General features: G+C 42.3%; 1 protein-coding gene across 1 annotated transcript in view; it reads right to left on the bottom strand.

Annotated features, from left to right (window-relative positions):
• Positions 1 to 218: 218 nt before the first annotated feature.
• RIC8A (RIC8 guanine nucleotide exchange factor A) overlaps positions 219 to 18,774 on the bottom strand; it is a 42,993-nt gene continuing 24,437 nt past the window's right edge. Inside the window, exons 3-10 of the mRNA XM_075328832.1 lie at positions 18,017 to 18,631; positions 12,065 to 12,159; positions 11,814 to 11,964; positions 8,664 to 8,759; positions 8,443 to 8,587; positions 5,622 to 5,766; positions 5,165 to 5,284; positions 219 to 2,620 (exon numbers count right to left, since the gene is read on the bottom strand). Of these exons, the coding sequence (XP_075184947.1) occupies positions 2,497 to 2,620; positions 5,165 to 5,284; positions 5,622 to 5,766; positions 8,443 to 8,587; positions 8,664 to 8,759; positions 11,814 to 11,964; positions 12,065 to 12,159; positions 18,017 to 18,631 (1,491 nt within the window). The 3' untranslated portion in view covers positions 219 to 2,496. The remainder of the gene's footprint in view (positions 2,621 to 5,164; positions 5,285 to 5,621; positions 5,767 to 8,442; positions 8,588 to 8,663; positions 8,760 to 11,813; positions 11,965 to 12,064; positions 12,160 to 18,016; positions 18,632 to 18,774) is intronic.

The raw sequence follows: 18,774 nt of genomic DNA, 5'->3' as shown, positions 1-18,774 counted from the left end.
TTATGATGAGTCCCAAAGGGAGACAAGTCAAAAACACTCGCTCCTGTGATAAAACAGGTAGGAAATTGTGTCTCCTCAAAAAGTAGCATCTGTGAGCCCTTGATATGTCGTCAGTATACGCACTTAGAAATTACTTATGATTCCTTCCCTGGCATTACCATAGGTATTACCAAGTCATTCTCACAAATGTACCGATATAAATAAACAAAACAGCACACTGAAATATTTGGCTATTTTATAAAATAGAGAATTGATAATTCACTACAGGTTTATGATCTCTTTTTTCGGGTTTTTTCTCTTTGTTCATAGCTACATCTTCTGCACTAAGCCTAGCGAGAACATCTCAGTGTAATATACCAGGTCACGAGGCGAACCTTTCACACACATTAAATAACAAAATTCCTACATATACATCCTTCATGAGGAAATTCTGCGCGTTCCGTCTATAGCAGCTTCGTCACATCGACTACGGATATACAGATCACGGCTACTTAGGTTCCCGGTTCATAAACACCTAATTCTTCACATTCACTCATCACGATGTTGGCAGAAGAAGCGAATCCTAACAATATATGTGTAACTTATGTGGCCGGACTGAAAGCTTTTAATACAATTTTTTCTTTATAATATGTAATTTTGGTGCTCCCAGAATCACTGCCCCCCATAGTCATTTTAGTGCTCCCAGAATCACTGCCCCCCACAGTCATTTTAGTGCTCCCAGAATCACTGCCCCCCATAGTCATTTTAGTGCTCCCAGAATCACTGCCCCCCACAGTCATTTTAGGGTACCCAGAATCACTGCCCCCATAGTCATTTTAGTGCTCCCAGAATCACTGCCCCCCATAGTCATTTTAGTGCTCCCAGAATCACTGCCCCCCACAGTCATTTTAAGGTACCCAGAATCACTGCCCCCCATAGTCATTTTAGTGCACCCAGAATCACTGCCCCCCACAGTCATTTTAGGGTACCCAGAATCACTGCCCCCATAGTCATTTTAGTGCTCCCAGAATCACTGCCCCCATAGTCATTTTAGGGTACCCAGAATCACTGCCCCCCATTGTCATTTTGGTGCTCCCAGAATCACTGCCCCCATAGTCATTTTAGTGCTCCCAGAATCACTGCCCCCCATAGTCATTTTAGGGTACCCAGAATCACTGCCCCCCATTGTCATTTTGGTGCTCCCAGAATCACTGCCCCCATAGTCATTTTAGTGCTCCCAGAATCACTGCCCCCATAGTCATTTTAGTGCTCCCAGAATCACTGCCCCCATAGTCATTTTAGTGCTCCCAGAATCACTGCCCCCATAGTCATTTTAGTGCTCCCAGAATCACTGCCCCCATAGTCATTTTAGTGCTCCCAGAATCACTGCCCCCATAGTCATTTTAGTGCTCCCAGAATCACTGCCCCCATAGTCATTTTAGTGCTCCCAGAATCACTGCCCCCATAGTCATTTTAGTGCTCCTAGAATCACTGCCCCCCATAGTCATTTTAGGGTACCCAGAATTACTGCCCCCATAGTAATTTTGGTGCTCCCAAAAGCACTGCCCCCCCATAGTCATTTTAGTCCTCCCAAAATAACTGCCCCCCCCCAGTCATTTTTATGCCCAAGAATCACTGCCCCCCCATAGTCATTTTGGTGCTTCCAGAATTACTACCCCCATAGTCATTTTAGTGCACCCAGAATCACTGCCCCCCATTGTCATTATAGTGCTACAAGAATCACTGCCCCGCCGTAGTCATTTTAGGGTACCCAGAATCACTGTCCCCATAGTCATTTTGGTGCACCCAGAATCACTGCCCCCCCATAGTCATTTTGGTGCTTCCAGAATCACTGCCCCCATAGTTATTTTCATTAATCCTATAATCACTGCCCCCATAGTCATTTTGATACCCCAGAATCACTGCTTCCCATAGTTATTTTCATTAATCCTATAATCACTGCCCCCCATAGTCATTTTAGTGCTCCCAGGATCCCTGCACTTTCGGCATTTCAGTGCGCTCAGAATCCCTGTACCCCTAGTTATTGTGCTTTCTTTGGAAAATTACTTTAAAGGTTTGGGGTCTTTTAGGGGTGGATCTAGACTCCTACGGCCACTAAATTTACCTCCTGCATCCACCTATTACCAGTCACTCTCTGGCGGCGTGTGTATAAGAAGCGCTGCCCTCTAGTGGTGAAAACTGTAGCGCCAACCTTCTAGGACGGTTGACTACGCTGACCAGACCGGCGTCTATCCATGTCCAGCCGCTGGCGTTCGGGGCCCTGAACCCTGGGAAACTGCTGGAATGCCCCATCCCTGCGGTGTCCTACGAGAGGACCATGGTATACTATGAAACATCCCAGTGTCCGGCTACAGCCGAGGTCTCGGATTCATCTACAGTAATCTACATTTAGTTTCCTGTGTGGTTTGTGGTGCCTATAAAGCTGCTCGTAGTCTTTATCCCCGGACTTCTGCGTGGCTCGGACTCATTACATGGGCTGTCAACTCCTCAACGGTTTTAATCGGAATCCGTCTCCAGATCGGACGATTCTTGCTGTTGCAGCATCTTCTTCTGCGTCGCCTCGTCTAGAGGCTCCAGTCTCCCGTCGGACGTTACTCCCATCGGCTGGATGATTTGTTCTCTGTATACAAAGAGAAAAAAAATTAGTTGCTGAAAAGCGATCAATTTTCGTATCAATTTTCATACTTTTATAGTCCAACTTGAACCTACGACCGTTTTTCAACCCTAGTGCAATAGATGGGCTTTGTAGGATACCAAGAGGGTGTCAACAGGCCTCCCAGCCAGCCCCTAGTAACCCTGTGGGTGGTAATAAGTGAGAAACACCCCCACAATCTCATTTGACTGCAGCATCTAAGTGGTTAACAGCAGTGATCAGAGTACCCTGTGGGTGGGTGATAAGTGAAAAACATCCCGACCCCACAATCTCATTTGATTGCAGCATCTAAGTGGCTAACAGCAGTGATCACTCACCTGCAGGGTACTCTGATCACTTCTGTTAACCACTTAGATGCTGCAATCAAATAAGATTGTGGAGGTGGAGGTGTTTCTCACTTATCACCCACCTGCAGGGTACTCTGATAAGTGAGAAACACCTCCACCCCCACAATCGTATTTGATTGCAGCATCTACATGGTTAACAGCAGTGATCGGAGCACCCTCTGGGAGGGTGATAAGTGAGAAACACACCCACAATCTCATTTGATTGCAGCATCTAATTGGTTAACAGCACCCTGCGGGTGGATAAGTGAGAAAGACCCCCAAACCCACAATGTCATTTGACTGCAGCATCTAAGTGGTTAACCAGCAGTGATCAGAGTACCCTGCAGGTGTGTGATAAGTGAGAAACACCTCCACCCCCACAATCGTATTTGATTGCAGCATCTACATGGTTAACAGCAGTGATCGGAGCACCCTCTGGGAGGGTGATAAGTGAGAAACACACCCACAATCTCATTTGATTGCAGCATCTAATTGGTTAACAGCACCCTGCGGGTGGATAAGTGAGAAATATCCCCAACCCCACAATGTCATTTGACTGCAGCATCTAAGTGGTTAACCGCAGTGATCAGAGTACCCTGTGGGTGGATGATAACTGAGAAATACCACCACCACTACAATCTCATTTGACTGCAGTATCTAAATGGTTAACAGCAGTGATCGGAGCAGCCTGTGGGTGGGTGATAAATGAGAAACACCCCCACCCCCACAATCTCATTTGACTGCAGCATCTAAGTGGTTAACAGCAGTGATCAGGAGTACCCTGTGGGTGGGTGATAAGTGAGAAACACCCCCACGCCCACAATCTCACTCATTTGATTGCAGCATCTAAGTGGTTAACAGCAGTGATCGGAGCTGGCTCTAATTGTTGCTGTATAACAAAGCCGTCACTTTTTCTATAGAGCCGGCTTAGCATGTGAGCTCGCCTCATTTACATGCACTAGACATGAACTATACATCTGCGATGTCAAGAAAGGCTTAAATGGAGTCCTCCCATCAGTTAGGACCCCCCATCTATTTAGAGAACAAGGGGTCCTTCAAAATATACAATGGGGCGGCTAAAAGTGAGTTCAATTAAAATATATAAAACTTTTATTTTTCACAGCACTCATTTATACTCGGGTCCAAAAATTATTGTACATGAAACCCATTGCTCAGTAATGTAAACTGCAGTTCTACAATTTGGCCACAGGGTGGCACTGTCATACCTAAGCCAACAGCTAATATGCTATTTAGGGTCAACTGAGTACTATTTATATTGGAGTCCAAAAATTATTCTACATGAAACGCGTAGCTCAGCAATGTAATCTGCAATTCTACAATTTGGCCACAGGGTGGTACTGTCATACCCAAGGCAACAGCTAATATGCTATTTAGGGTCAACTGAGTACTATTTATATTGGGGTCCAAAAATTATTATATGTGAAACGCGTTGCTTACCAATGTAATCTGAAATTCTACAATTTGGCCACAGAGTGGCATTGTCATGCCTAAGCCAACAGCTAATATGTTATTTAGGGTTAGCCAAGTACTATTTATATTCAGGTCCAAAAATTATTGTATGTGAAATGCATTGCTTAGCAATGTAAGCTTCAGTTCCACAATTTGACCATGTGGCGGCAATGACATACCTAAGCCAACAGCTAATATGCTATTTAGGGTCAGCCAAGTATTATTTATATTTGGGTCCAAAAATTATTGTATGTGAAACGCGTTGCTCAGCAATGTAAGCTGCATTTCTACAATTTGGCCACTGGGTGGCACTGTCACCCCTAAGCCAACAGCTATTATGCTATTTAGGGTCAGCCAAGTACTATTATTTTCGGGTCCAAAAATTATTATGTGAAACGCGTTGCTTACCAATGTAATCTGAAATTCTACAATTTGGCCACAAGTTGGCACTGTCATGCCTAAGCCAACAGCTAATATGCTATTTAGGGTCAGCCAAGTACTATTTATATTAAGATCCAAAAATTATTGTACGTGAAACGCGTTGCTCAGCAATGTAAGCTGCAGTTCTACAATTTGGCCACAGGGTGGCACTGTCATAATATAAAGTAGATTATGGCAACGATAAGTAAAAATGATGTTTCCGCTGCATAAATTGATGTAATTAACCATAAAGAGAAAAGAAAAAAACTAAATAGTCAAAGTGATGGATTCTCACCGAGATAATTTGTCAAACATGCTGACCAGCTTCATGGCCTCGTACTCTTTCTGCTCCTCCGTCATCCCGTCCATAGGATTGGGCTGCTTCTCTTCTACTCGTCCGGTCACAGGGTTGATGCTGAAAAAATAAAATGACAAAATGAAGAGAAAAATGGAAACAAAATTTTCCAAAACATCTCAATCAATTCTGTATGGGGTATGGGCACCAAGTGCAGAAATCTCGGAACATACAGCCTGAGGTTATAAATGGTCGCCTGAGGAAATGGTCTAAATCATCAAGATCCTCCGCTGGCAGCTCCTGTTGACTGACGTCACAGATGTGCTCGATGTGCCTGAATATTCCATACTGAATGAAGCGAAATGTTTTGATTCCATTTCCCCATCCTGTGACTTTTCCTTCTCGGAGTTGCAATTTCAATGTTGCGGAGCCCATGATATATGAGCGGAGCACTTACTTAGGTTTGGCTTCTCTGTATTCTTCGGTGTCGGTGTCTTCATCCTCAGAATATCGTCCTTCTCCTCGTCCACCGGCCAGCAATCCCCGGGCAGCCAGCAGGCCAGCGGCGTTACCGTATCCAGTGTATTTTACAAAACGAGATACTGTGTGCCAAAAGGTACAATATGTCAATCATCAAAATATGTGAAACCACACAAAGGAATGATTTTTCCAAATTTTATTCATTAATTGTACACACAAGATAAAACAGGAGTGCACACACATACTCCTGGTTACTAGTAATCATCAGTAACGAGGACATTATAACCTCACCAACGTGGGGACCAGGACCAGACAAAGGTGTATACACTATGCTTGGGGAAATATACGGCTAATTGCCAATCAAAATAACCCCTAGGTTATCCCCCAGTATAGTGAGTAAACTCCCTCCACCTAACTCCGATACCGGGTAATACAATACGGGGCACCACCTGAAAAAGGTACCCGAAACGCGCGTCGGGCGTGGACCCTGGACCGGCTCCCTTACTTACTTCGATCTCCGGTATGTACCCTTTAATACTAATTTAACTCGGTTCAGCCTTGAGCATCCCGGGTCAGTATTGTATTACCCGGTATCGGAGTTAGGTGGAGGGAGTTTACTCACTATACTGGGGGATAACCTAGGGGTTATTTTGATTGGCAATTAGCCGTATATTTCCCCAAGCATAATGTATACACCTTTGTCTGGTCCTGGTCCCCACGTTGGTGAGGTTATAATGTCCTCGTTACTGATGATTACTAGTAACCAGGAGTATGTGTGTGCACTCCTGTTTTATCTTGTGTGTACAATTAATGAATAAAATTTGGAAAAATCATTCCTTTGTGTGGTTTCACATATTTTGAAGTTAGATTGGAATGTTCCTTCTATAATCAAATCCTATCTATGGGGATTACTGTAGTCAGATGATTTTTGCCTGACATGTATTATTACAGCATGTTATACCCCTTTTTCTCTATGAAAATTTGTTCAATATGTCAATCATGTTTGTATCACGAGTAGAGACTATGCTATAGCAAGGCTACACATGGGATGCCCGGCTTCAACGATTATGCCCCCCCTAGGCTTAGGGACGCCTAAAAGCAAACTGAGCTGCTAATCAGCCTCCTGGGCCCCAGCTTTTGCCGTTGTTTCAATCCTTTGTGACATTGGCGCTGCAGCCAATCAACATCGATGGCACTGCACTTAATCACTGAGCTTAATGGCCATGCCATGGTAGATGGAAAAAGACTATGGAGTATTATTTTCTTGAAACAGGACAATCCTTTAATTGATTTTACATTAATTAATGTATGTACTTCCTGAGGGTCATTCATTTTTCATAGAGAGGGAAACCTTTGAGCCCAAAACCCTGAATTGGGCAGTGACATCACCGGTCTATCCTCCTTCTCGCTGTGCCGTCCCCGTCCCACTTCTCGCTGTGCCGTCCCCATCCCATCCTCCTTCTCACTGTGGAGTCACCGTCCCCCTTCTCGCTGTGCCGTCCCTGTCGTTCTTCTCGCTGTGCCATCCCCATCCCACTTCTTGCTGTGCCGTCCCTGTCGTTCTTCTCACTGTGCCGTCCCCAACCCACCCCCCTTATCGTTGTGCCATCCCTGTCCTGGTCCCCTTCTCGCTGTGCCGTCCCCGTCCTGTCCCCCCTCTTGCTGTGCCGCCACGTCCAGTCCTTCTTCGCGCTGTGTCGTCCCAGTCAAATCCCCCTGCATACTGTGCCTGTCCCATCCCCCTTCTCGCTGTGCCATCCCTCTTCTTGCTGTGCAGTCCCCGTCGTTCTTCTTGCTGTCATCTCTGCCCCCCTTCTCGCTGTGTCATCCCTGTCCCCCTTCTCGCTGTGTCATCTCCGCCCCCCTTCTCGCTGTGTCATCCCTGTTCCATCCTCCTTCTCACTGTGGCATCGCCGTCCCCCTTCTCACTGTGCCAACCTCATCCCCTTTCTCGCTGTACCATCCCTGTCCCCCTTTTCGCTGTACCATCCCTGTCCCCCTTCTCGCTGTGCCATCCCTGTCCTTCTCGCTGTGCCATCCCTGTCCCCTTTCTCGCTGTGCCATCCCTGTCCCCCTTTTCGCTGTACCATCCCTGTCCCCCTTTTCGCTGTACCATCCCTGTCCCCCTTTTCGCTGTACCATCCCTGTCCCCCTTTTCGCTGTACCATCCCTGTCCCCCTTTTCGCTGTACCATCCCTGTCCCCCTTTTCGCTGTACCATCCCTGTCCCCCTTTTCGCTGTACCATCCCTGTCCCCCTTTTCGCTGTACCATCCCTGTCCCCCTTCTCGCTGTGCCGTCCATGTCGTTTTTCTCTCTGTGCCGCCCCCATCCCCCTTCTCGCTGTACAATCCCCATTTCCTTCTCATTGTGCCATCCCCGTCCCTTTCTCGCTATGCCGTCCCTGTCCTATCCAACTTATTGCTATGTCATCTCCTTCCTGACCCCCATTTCGCTGTCCCGTACCCCTTCTCACTGTGCAGTCACCGTCCCATCCCCCTTCTTGCTGTCCCGTCCCCCTTCTCGCAGTGCCGTCTTTGCCCCCCTTCTTGCTGTCCTGTCCCGTCCCCCTTCTCCGTGATGTCACCGCCTCGCCTCACAGTGACGCCACATAACACTACACTATCATTTTACCAGCATATAAAAATATATTTAAAGGATGTCAGCCATATTCTAATAAAAAAATGAAAAATGTGAATTAAATATGTCACCTTGTTACAAGAGTGCCCTTGTAACACCGGTGTGACTAGAACGTAACACTTTGCGGTCTTACAAGGAGGAAGGGTCCTCTGCTACTCACCATTTTCTTTACAAAGGACAAAAAGGAATTCAGCCGCACAATGTTTGACGTCAGTGTCCACGTGGGTCATCAGACGGACCAGCTTATTGCGCAGGGTATTTCCCACTTCCGGGCGGTTCTTGACATCTCTCAGGGGAGGTAAGACCTGAAAGTCAGACATCCTGGTAAGCGATGGTTGCAGAAAAGAGCCACTTTCGTAGGTATAAGGGAACCGGTCTCACCTTGGCCCGGAGAAACTTTCGAGTCTCTCGATGGACTCTTGAGCTTTCTGTAAGGAGGTTCAAAACCGGAGTCAACGTCTCTCGTAACTTGTGGCCCTACAGAGACAAAAATGGAGAATATTATATAAAGGAAACGGATTGCAATGTGAATCCAGTGTGAAAGTCCACTAAGAAAGTAAAGTCTGGTGAACCCGCCGATATCAGTAGGGGATCAAATTTATATGGGGGCCTCCCAACTCTCCACAGATCAGGTCAGGGGAGATTAGGGAGGTCCTGTTTGAATTTTAACACCAGATCCATTTGTAAGAGGCTTTCTCCTCGCTCGCCTTTGAAGACAGATAATTGTCCGGTGAAACAGACATTCAAGTTTATGGGGGTAGTCGGGAGAGATAGCGGACAACTATCATATGTCGTTATGGTTAGCTTATTAGAGGGGTTAACAAATGAAGATAATATCGGGGAGAATATAGACAATTATTTTACAAAGGACCTCAAAACTCCAATAAAACACACTTTATTAGTATTGATTGAAAATTATAATAATGACAATACACACCCAACAGCTTAATGTAGGGGAGAATAATAAAAAATAAAAGATAGGGGGACATAGAAGGAAAAAAAGTAAAAAGCCGAGGGCGTGCACAAGAAGAAAAAGAAAAATAAAACGAGAAAGAGAAAAAGAGAAAAAGAAAGACTAGAGAATAAAAACAAAGAAAAATAAAGAGAGAAAAAAAGAAAATAAGAGGACACACAAAAAAAAAACAAAAACAAATCTAGAATAGAGTAAGGAGAAAGGAAAAGAAAGAAGAGAGAAAGTAAAGACTAGAATAAAAAAAAGAGAACAAAAACAAGAGACAAAGAAGGAAAGACAATAAGAGCACGCACAAAAAAATCAAGAATAAAGAGAAAGGAAAAGTAAAGACAAGAGTAAAAAAAGAAGAGGGGGAAAAAGAAACGAGACAAAGAAGAAACTAAACTAAACAAGAATAGATTAAGGAGAAAGGAAAAGATGAGAAAGTAAAGACTAGAGTAAAAAAGAAGATAAAAAAAACAAGAGACAGAGATAAGGAAAGACAATAAGAGCACGCAAAAAAATTAAAAAATATGAATCAAGAATAGAGTACAAAGCAGGAGAGTAAAATAAAGATGAAGAGCAAAAAAGAAAGACTAGAGACTTAAAAGAGAAAGAGAAAAAGAAGAGAAACTAAAGACTGATAAGGAAAGGCAATAAGCGCACACAAAAAAACAAACAAAAAACTAGAATACAGTAAGGAGAAAAGAAAAAGTAAAGACTAGTGAGAGGGAGAGAAAAAAACCCCCCAAAAACTAGAGACAGAAAGAAGGAAAGACAACAAGCAAGCAAAATAAAATCAAGAATAGAGTGAGTAAAAGAAACACGAAAGAAAAAGAAGAGAATGAAAAAGACGGCTATAAAGTGAGAGAAGGAAAAACAATAAAAGCACACGAAAAAAAAAAGACAAGAATAGAGTAAGCAGAAGAAAAATAAAAAGTAAAGACAAACGTGTAAAAGAGGAAAAAAAAAAAAAGGCTAGAAAAGGAAAGACAATAAGGACGCAAAAAAAAACAACAAAAAAACAAGAATAGGTTAAGGAGAAAGTAAAAGCAAGACAAGAGAAATTAAAGACGAGTAAAAAAGAGAAGAGAAAAAAAAAAAAAAAAAGACTAGAGACAGAATGAAGGAAAAACTAAAAATATAAAATAAAGAATAGAGTAAGGAGCGTGAGAGAGTAAACGAAAGATGAAAGAAAAAGAAGAGAGTGAAACAGAACAGGAAAAATAAAAAAAAAGACTAGAGAGAAAAGGAAAAAAAAAAACAAAAAACAAAAAAACCAAGAACAAATAAAGGAGACAACAAAAGAAAAACAATAAAGAGTAAAGAAAAGGGTGAAAAAAAAGACTAGAGAGAGAAGGAAAGACAATAAGCACACACACAAAAAAAAAGCAAGAATAGAGTAAGGAGCAAGAGAGAGTAAAACACAGACAAGAGAAAAAGAAGAGAAATAGACCAGAGAGAAAGAAGGAAAGACAATAGGAGCATACGAGAATACAGTAAGGAGAAAGTTAAAAGAAAGACAAGAGAAAGAAAAGACAAGAGTAAAAAAGGAGAGGGATAAAAAGACTAGAGACAAATAAAAAGGAAAGACAATGACGAAAAAAAAAATTAAAATTAAGGACTGAGTAAGGGGAGGGAGAGAGTAAAAGACAGACAAAAAAAAAAAAGAAGAGAGTTACAAATAACAGAAAAAAAAAAAAAGACTAGAGACAAAGAAGGAAAGACAATAAGAGCACACAAAAAAAAAACAAGAATAGAGTAAGAAGAAAGTTAAACAAAAAACAACAGAAAGTTAAGACGAGTAAAAAAGGAGGGAAAAAAAGACTAGAGACAAATAAAAAGGAAAGACAATAAGGGCACAAAAAAAAACAAACAACATAAAATCAAGGATAGAGTAAGGAGAGGGAGAGCGTAAAAGAAAGACAAAAGAAAAAGAAGAGAGTGGAAAAATAAGAGAAAAAAAAGGACTCGAGACAAAGAAGGAAACACAATAAGAGCACACAAAAAAAGAGAAAAAAAACAAGAATAGATTAAGTAGAAAGTTAACTTTCTGCTGTTTTTTGTTGAACCTTCTTACTCTATTCTTGTTTTTTTCTCTTTTTTTTGTTGTGTGCTCTTATTGTCTTTCCTTCTTTGTCTCTAGTCCTTTTTTTCTCTTATTTTTCCACTCTCTTCTTTTTCGTTTTTCTGTTACTCTCTCTCCCTTTCCTTACTCTTTCCTTGATTTTATGTTGTTTTTTTGTGTCCTTATTGTCTTTCCTTCTTCTTGTCTCTAGTCTTCCCCCCCCCCTTTTTTTTTTATACTCGTCTTAACTTTCTGTTGGTTTTTTTTTTTTTAAGACGAGTAAGGAGAGAGGAAAAGAAAGACGAGAGAACTAAGCAGAAAAAAAAAGTGAAAAAATAAAAATTAATAAAAAGGTGTATAGATTGGGGCGGGGGGGAGGAGAAAAATATAGAGAAATGAGAAAAACACAAAGAGCTAGCAATTTGGATGACGATGTCACTGAGAACCTTGAAAGGTCGATAAGAGGAGATATTTTTGAGACTCTCGTCTGTCGGGTTTGCTTTTCACGTACCCTATCCAACCTCCTGTCCAGGAACTGCAGCAGAACCTCCACCGTGTCCATATTCATTCCCATGTACTCCACTGAGCCGAGCTCCACCTTAGGGGTCAGCAGAACGTCAAGACACATGAGGGGCAGGTTCACCAGCAGATTCACCGTGTGCCTGGAGAAGAAGACAGAGGTTACCCACTGAGATGTAGAGTCCTACTTTACTTTTTCCTATGTATCTTCTACAATCTCATGGCGTCAGTCCGGACTCTTACCCGTGGAACTCCTCTGTCCTGTCTTCTCCATCACTTTGCCTGAGTAAGCAGTGCCTGAGAATGGCCGCCAGGTGGCGATAGAGAGCTGCGTCTTCCTGCGATGGAGAAAAATGACAAAAATAAGTGAGAACGTAATCTAGAACCTAAAAACATCCACATTCATATTGGTAGTATTTGTTTTATGCATTATTTGTATCGTGCTCAATTTTAATTTTATTTTTTTATTAATTTTTTTAAATCATTTCAAAACTGATGATGACTGGAAACCCCCATGAGAAATTTCAGAATAACAAGTCAGATCAGTTATGGTAAAGCTGACGATGTTCCGGACATCGGAACGCGGCAGGTGAAATAAAGGTCTGTAGGTTAGAATGAAGAAGTGGCAAGCATAGTTATGAAATCTTTAATAATGAAATGACTCTGCAGATTCTGTCCCAATCTATACAGTAAAGCTGACAAGTGAGCTGGTGAAATATTTAGACATATAAAACACTTTTTTATGTATTTGGAAATCACATAGCAGGAAATCGAGAGAGACACAAATATGTGGCCACCTCTGCGATGGTCAACAGTGGGGGGCAGGGAATTGGGTGGGTCCTACATAGTGGGAGCAGGGAATTGGGTGGATCCTACATAGGGGGAGCAGGGAATTGGGTGGGTTCTACATAGTGGGAGAAGGGAATTGGGTGGATCCTACATGGGAGGAGCAGGGAATTGGGTGGATCCTACATAGGGGGAGCAGGGAATTGGGTGGATCCTACATAGGGGGAGAAGGGAATTGGATGGATCCTACATAGTGGGAGCAGGGAATTGGATGGATCCTACATAGTGGGAGCAGGGAATTGGATGGATCCTACATAGTGGGAGAAGGGAATTGGATGGATCCTACATAGGGGGAGAAGGGAATTGGGTGGATCCTACATAGGGGGAGCAGGGAATTGGGTGGATCCTACATAGGGGGAGCAGGGAATTGGATGGATCCTACATAGTGGGAGCAGGGAATTGGATGGATCCTACATAGTGGGAGAAGGGAATTGGATGGATCCTACATAGGGGGAGAAGGGAATTGGGTGGATCCTACATAGGGGGAGAAGGGAATTGGGTGGATCCTACATAGGGGGAACAGGGAATTGGGTGGGTTCTACATAGTGGGAGAAGGGAATTGGGTGGATCCTACATGGGAGGAGCAGGGAATTGGGTGGATCCTACATAGGGGGAGCAGGGAATTGGATGGATCCTACATAGGGGGAGCAGGGAATTGGGTGGATCCTACATAGGGGGAGCAGGGAATTGGGTGGATCCTACATAGGGGGAGCAGGGAATTGGATGGATCCTACATAGGGGGAGCAGGGAATTGGGTGGGTCCTACATAGGGGGAGAAGGGAATTGGGTGGATCCTACATAGGGGGAGCAGGGAACTGGGTGGATCCTACATAGGGGGAGCAGGGAATTGGGTGGGTCCTACATAGTGGGAGCAGGGAATTGGATGGATCCTACATAGGGGGAGCAGGGAATTGGGTGGGTCCTACATAGGGGGAGAAGGGAATTGGGTGGATCCTACATAGGGGGAGCAGGGAATTGGATGGATCCTACATAGTGGGAGCAGGGAATTGAATGGATCCTACATAGTGGGAGCAGGGAATTGGATGGATCCTACATAGGGGGAGAAGGGAATTGGGTGGATCCTACATAGGGGGAGAAGGGAATTGGGTAGATCCTACATAGGGGGAGAAGGGAATTGGGTAGATCCTGCATAGGGGGAGCAGGGAATTGGGTGGGTTCTACATAGTGGGAGAAGGGAATTGGGTGGATCCTACATAGGGGGAGAAGGGAATTGGGTAGATCCTGCATAGGGGGAGCAGGGAATTGGGTGGGTTCTACATAGTGGGAGAAGGGAATTGGGTGGATCCTACATAGGGGGAGCAGGGAATTGGGTGGATCCTACATAGGGGGAGCAGGGAATTGGATGGATCCTACATAGGGGGAGCAGGGAATTGGGTGGGTCCTACATAGGGGGAGAAGGGAATTGGGTGGATCCTACATAGGGGGAGCAGGGAATTGGATGGATCCTACATAGGGGGAGCAGGGAATTGGGTGGGTCCTACATGGGGGGAGCAGGGAATTGGGTGGGTCCTACATAGTGGGAGCAGGGAATTGGGTGCGTTCTACATAGTGGGAGTAGGGAATTGGGTGGATCCTACATAGTAGGAGTAGGGAATTGGGTGGATCCTACATAGCGGGAGCAGGGAATTGGGTGGGTCCTACATAGTGGGAGCAGGGAATTGGGAGGGCCCATCATAGTGGGAGCAGGGAACTGGGTGGGTCCATCATAGTGGGAGCAGGGAACTGGGTGGGTCCTACATAATGGGAGCAGGGAACTGGGTGGGTCCTACATAGTGGGAGCAGGGAATTGGGTGGGTCCTACATAGTGGAAGCAGGGAATTGGGTGGGTCCTACATAGTGGGAGCAGGGAATTGGGTGGGTCCTACATCCTAAAAATACACCATCAGTGTCTACTGAGAAACAGCCTCCTTTAAAGAGGCTCCTTTATTAAGAGGGTCTCCATTCAGAAGAACGCCATCCCTGGATTAGGGCTTCACCAGTTGAAGGGTAAGAGAAGCTCCCAGTAGGACCCCAAACACTGCAATTAGATTTTTGCTATATTTAGAGAAGCGTTGTTATCACAGTAACAAGTGATCACGTGACATTGTAAAACTCGCAGACGGCAGTGCAGCCTGTGAAATATGATCCGGCTCATTCTGGGTAAAGAATTCCTCTTTCACACCATTTCCAAGAGAGGACACAAAACTGAAAACATAAGTGGAACAAATAGAAACTTTAAAAAATAATAAAAAAAATACTAAAAAAATTATTAATATTATTATTAACAATTATTTTTAGTATTCTTTATTTTTTTATTATCTTTTTAAGTTTCTATTTGCTCCACTTCTGTTTTCAGTTTTGTTTCCTTTCTTGTAAATGGTGTGAAAGAGGAATTATTTACGCAGAATGAGCCGGATAATAATAATAATAAAATAAATATGAAAAATATATATATATATATATATATATATATATATATATATATATAATGTATAATACACATACACGGACGTTTTTAGAAATGCAAGGCACACCGGGGAAATTTTGTTACCCCCCCCATTTTATTTTAATTATAGCTATTTTGACGTGGTCATGTGCAAATGGTGTGTTTTGTATGCAGAATTGATGACTTTTTTCAGAAATCTGCACCAAAATCTGTATAAAAAAAAACACCAAAACACCAAAAAACTGAGCTGAAACAATGTTCAGTAAACATGCAATATTAAGCATGTGGATTGCAGCCTTCAGACTAGAAAAAAAAAAACAAAGAGAAAAATTGTAGGAAAAATACCCTGACTATAAATAAATAAATTGCAAGTGCTTAATAATCTGGGACCCAGCTGACCACTTACCTCCATTCACATTGGAGTTTTGATAGACACAAGTCAGGTATTGATAATGTTTTTAACTTCAGTAGGTTAGGGACCGTCCCAGATGGGTACACCGTGACTAGGTGGGACAGCTTTTTACCTTTTTGCAAAAATATATATACTAAGTACCCTGTTATTAAGCACTTGCAATTTATTTATTTATAGTCAGGGTATTTTTCCTACAATTTTTCTTTGTTTTTTTTCTAACCAAAATCTGTATGCCTACCTGAAGCCAACATAGTCTAAGATTTCTGAAGTGCTGTGAGCATGTTGCCATTTTTTTCCCTTGCAGAAAAAAAAAAAAAAGCAGCATGTTGATTGTTGGGGGATTTTTTTCCCCGTGTTTTTTAGTTCTTTCAGCCATTGACTTTACGAAAAAAAAAAAACGCACTGAAAACGTATGAGTATTTTGGTACTTTTTTTTCTGCCAGAAGGCGTAGAAAATTTCTGCACCAAATCTGCAGCGTATGCACATTACCAAAAACGGTTGTTCCTAGTGTGTATTGATTTTTTTTTTTTTTGTGCACAAATTTGCTACACGTAAAAAAAAATAGTTTTATTTAATTTGTATTATTATTATGTAGTTTTTCATTAATATATTATTTTATCATTATCTTATTGGTTTTTATATATTATTATGTAATGTTTCATTATTATTATTTTATCATCATTATTATCTTGGTTTTTATATATTATGTATTTCATTATAATCATTATTATTATTAATTATTATAATATTTTATCATTATCTTATTGGTTTTTATATATTATTATTAATAATAATAATAATAATAATAATAATAATGAAATATTACATAATATATAAAAACCAATAAGATAATGATAAAATATTATAATAATAATTATTTTATCATTATTATCTTATTGGTTTTTATACATTATGTAATATTTCATCATCATTATTATTGTATTTTATTATTATCTTATTGGTTTTTATATATTATTATGTAATATTTCATCATCATTATTATTGTATTTTATCATTATTATCTTATTGGTTTTTATATATTATGTAATATTTCATTATTATATTATTTTATCATTATCTTATTGTTTTTTATATATTATTATGTAATATTTCATTATTATATTTTATCATTATCTTATTGTTTTATATATTATTATTATTATTATTAATTATTATTATGCCATTTATTCCATGGAGCTTTACATGTGAAAATCAGCCTTTCTTTGCCTCCTGATGCTCCAGCATGGGTGCCAATGGTCTTTTTGTTTTTTTTTTTTTAACATGGTCAATCCACAGCAAGCTGTGACTGTTTGGCCCAGTAATTGGCCGCAGTGGTCCACATGCTGTAGTTGTAACATCATCACTGCTACCAAGTAAGAAAAAGACCCAGGTGTCGCAGTGCAAAGGCAGTGGGCAAATAAGGCTGATTTTTTATTATTATTATTATTATTATTATTATTATTATTAATCAGAACAAGTCTGTGCTCTAAATTAATTTAAACATGGAAAGCCCCTTTAAGTTGTGCTATATTTCTGGCAATTCACTTTCAGACAAGCAGCAAAATAATTGCAGCCAATCCTACAGAAGATAATCCCACAGAGTCCTGCTGCCCCATCTAATTTACAGAGAAAGCATTCACAAGTGTTCACATCTCCTACAGCGCCTCCGGAGGCCAAAAAGAGAATTACAAGTTGTTCCTTAAAAAAACAACATGATATGAGCATTTACTCCGATGCCCCACTAATGGGATGCAACTTCTTCTGATGTGTCTATCTTTAGTTTAATCAACCCCTTTAATTAATAAGTCATTAGACAGCTACACTTAATGAATAATCCCATAATATCCCCTGTAATATGTTCTCCTCGCTCAGCCTTGCTAGATGCAGTTGTGCTGATTGCTGACCTCCCCATAAGAGGTTTCGTGATGTTTATTTCCAGACTCTCATTAATAAGAGCGATTATAGCCGTAATTAATATAAATTGCTCTGAGTAATTTCCAGTTAATTAAGTTTGAGAAGCGTCAGAATCCAGAACTATCCGGGTAAAGCAGGGGCACGGGCGCTGCCCAAAACAGGTCATCTACCCAGATTTCTTAAAGGGAATTTGTCAGCAGAATTTCACCCCCCAAAAGTATTTCTATGCACATGTAGCTCTCAAAGACAAGTCCAGCAACACCTTTACGTGGCCAGTTCACTCCTCCATTACTGAAAAAGCAGCGTTTTTAGTTGATATGCATATGAGGCTGAAGAGCTATGGTAGATCTGAAGCCTCCGTCACTCCAGCTCTATTATCCACTCTGCGCCGCTGCCTCCTTATCTTGAAGTCACACAGCATAGAGGCTGTCAGTCAAGCAGGAGTCGGCGCTGTATAGGGAATAGAGCTGGAGTGACCGAGGCTTCAGATCTACCATAACTTTTCAGCCTTGTTTGTATATCATTCAAAAATGCTGAGTAGCAATCGGTATGGTCCAATTGGAAAATAACTCTCACCTCATCGACTTCCCTGCGGCTGATATCAAAGGTGATATTAAAGAGAGTCTTTAGGATTTCCATCACCCTTTCGGTTTCTTCTTTGCCCAACGGTTGGGCTAAGCGATCTGTTACCACCTCGTAGATGTCGGACCATTTCAAGGCCAGAGTGCTTTCCAACGCATCGGTCAAGAGACTGACGCCTCTCAACTCCCGGGCGAGCTGTCTCCGCACATCCACCCTCAGAGCCGTGAGAAGGAAGAGCAAGCGAAGGTCGAAGAACTTGCTCTCGTGCGATGACCTGGTCTCATTGTAAAGCTTCAGCCGGCGAGCCAATCCACACACCAGACGCAGCTCGGTGGCCATTTCTTGGGCCTCAATACTGTTGTAAACGATATTACAGAGACCCTTCAGAGCTTCCACTGCGCTCTCGCTGTCCGGGATAAGAGGCACCTCCATCTCCTCAGAGTAGTCCAGACCGGCATATTTGGCCAAGATCTGCATGGCAGAACGGCTGGTGAAAGGGGCTAATCCATATTTGTCTCTGGATAGGATGCGGATGGTTTCCAGACAGGCCATCTGGCAGGAAGGCTGCAGATCCCGCTCCAGGAACTTGATCACCACTTCTCCGAGTTTCTAAGGGAAAGAGAAGAGAAGAAGCGTCTGTAAAAGTGAAGCCACCAGATACCTTTAGGTTGGAGGCACTTCTCATGAAAAGGGCCTTAGAACTACACTCGCAGCTTAACTTGTAGCTCGTGAGCCCCAATGAAAAATTTCCA

Source organism: Anomaloglossus baeobatrachus, chromosome 11 (assembly GCF_048569485.1).
Source record: "Anomaloglossus baeobatrachus isolate aAnoBae1 chromosome 11, aAnoBae1.hap1, whole genome shotgun sequence".
NCBI lineage: Eukaryota > Metazoa > Chordata > Amphibia > Anura > Aromobatidae > Anomaloglossus > Anomaloglossus baeobatrachus.
Note: the sequence above shows the minus strand (reverse complement) of the source record. Positions and strands in the feature narration are given on the sequence as shown.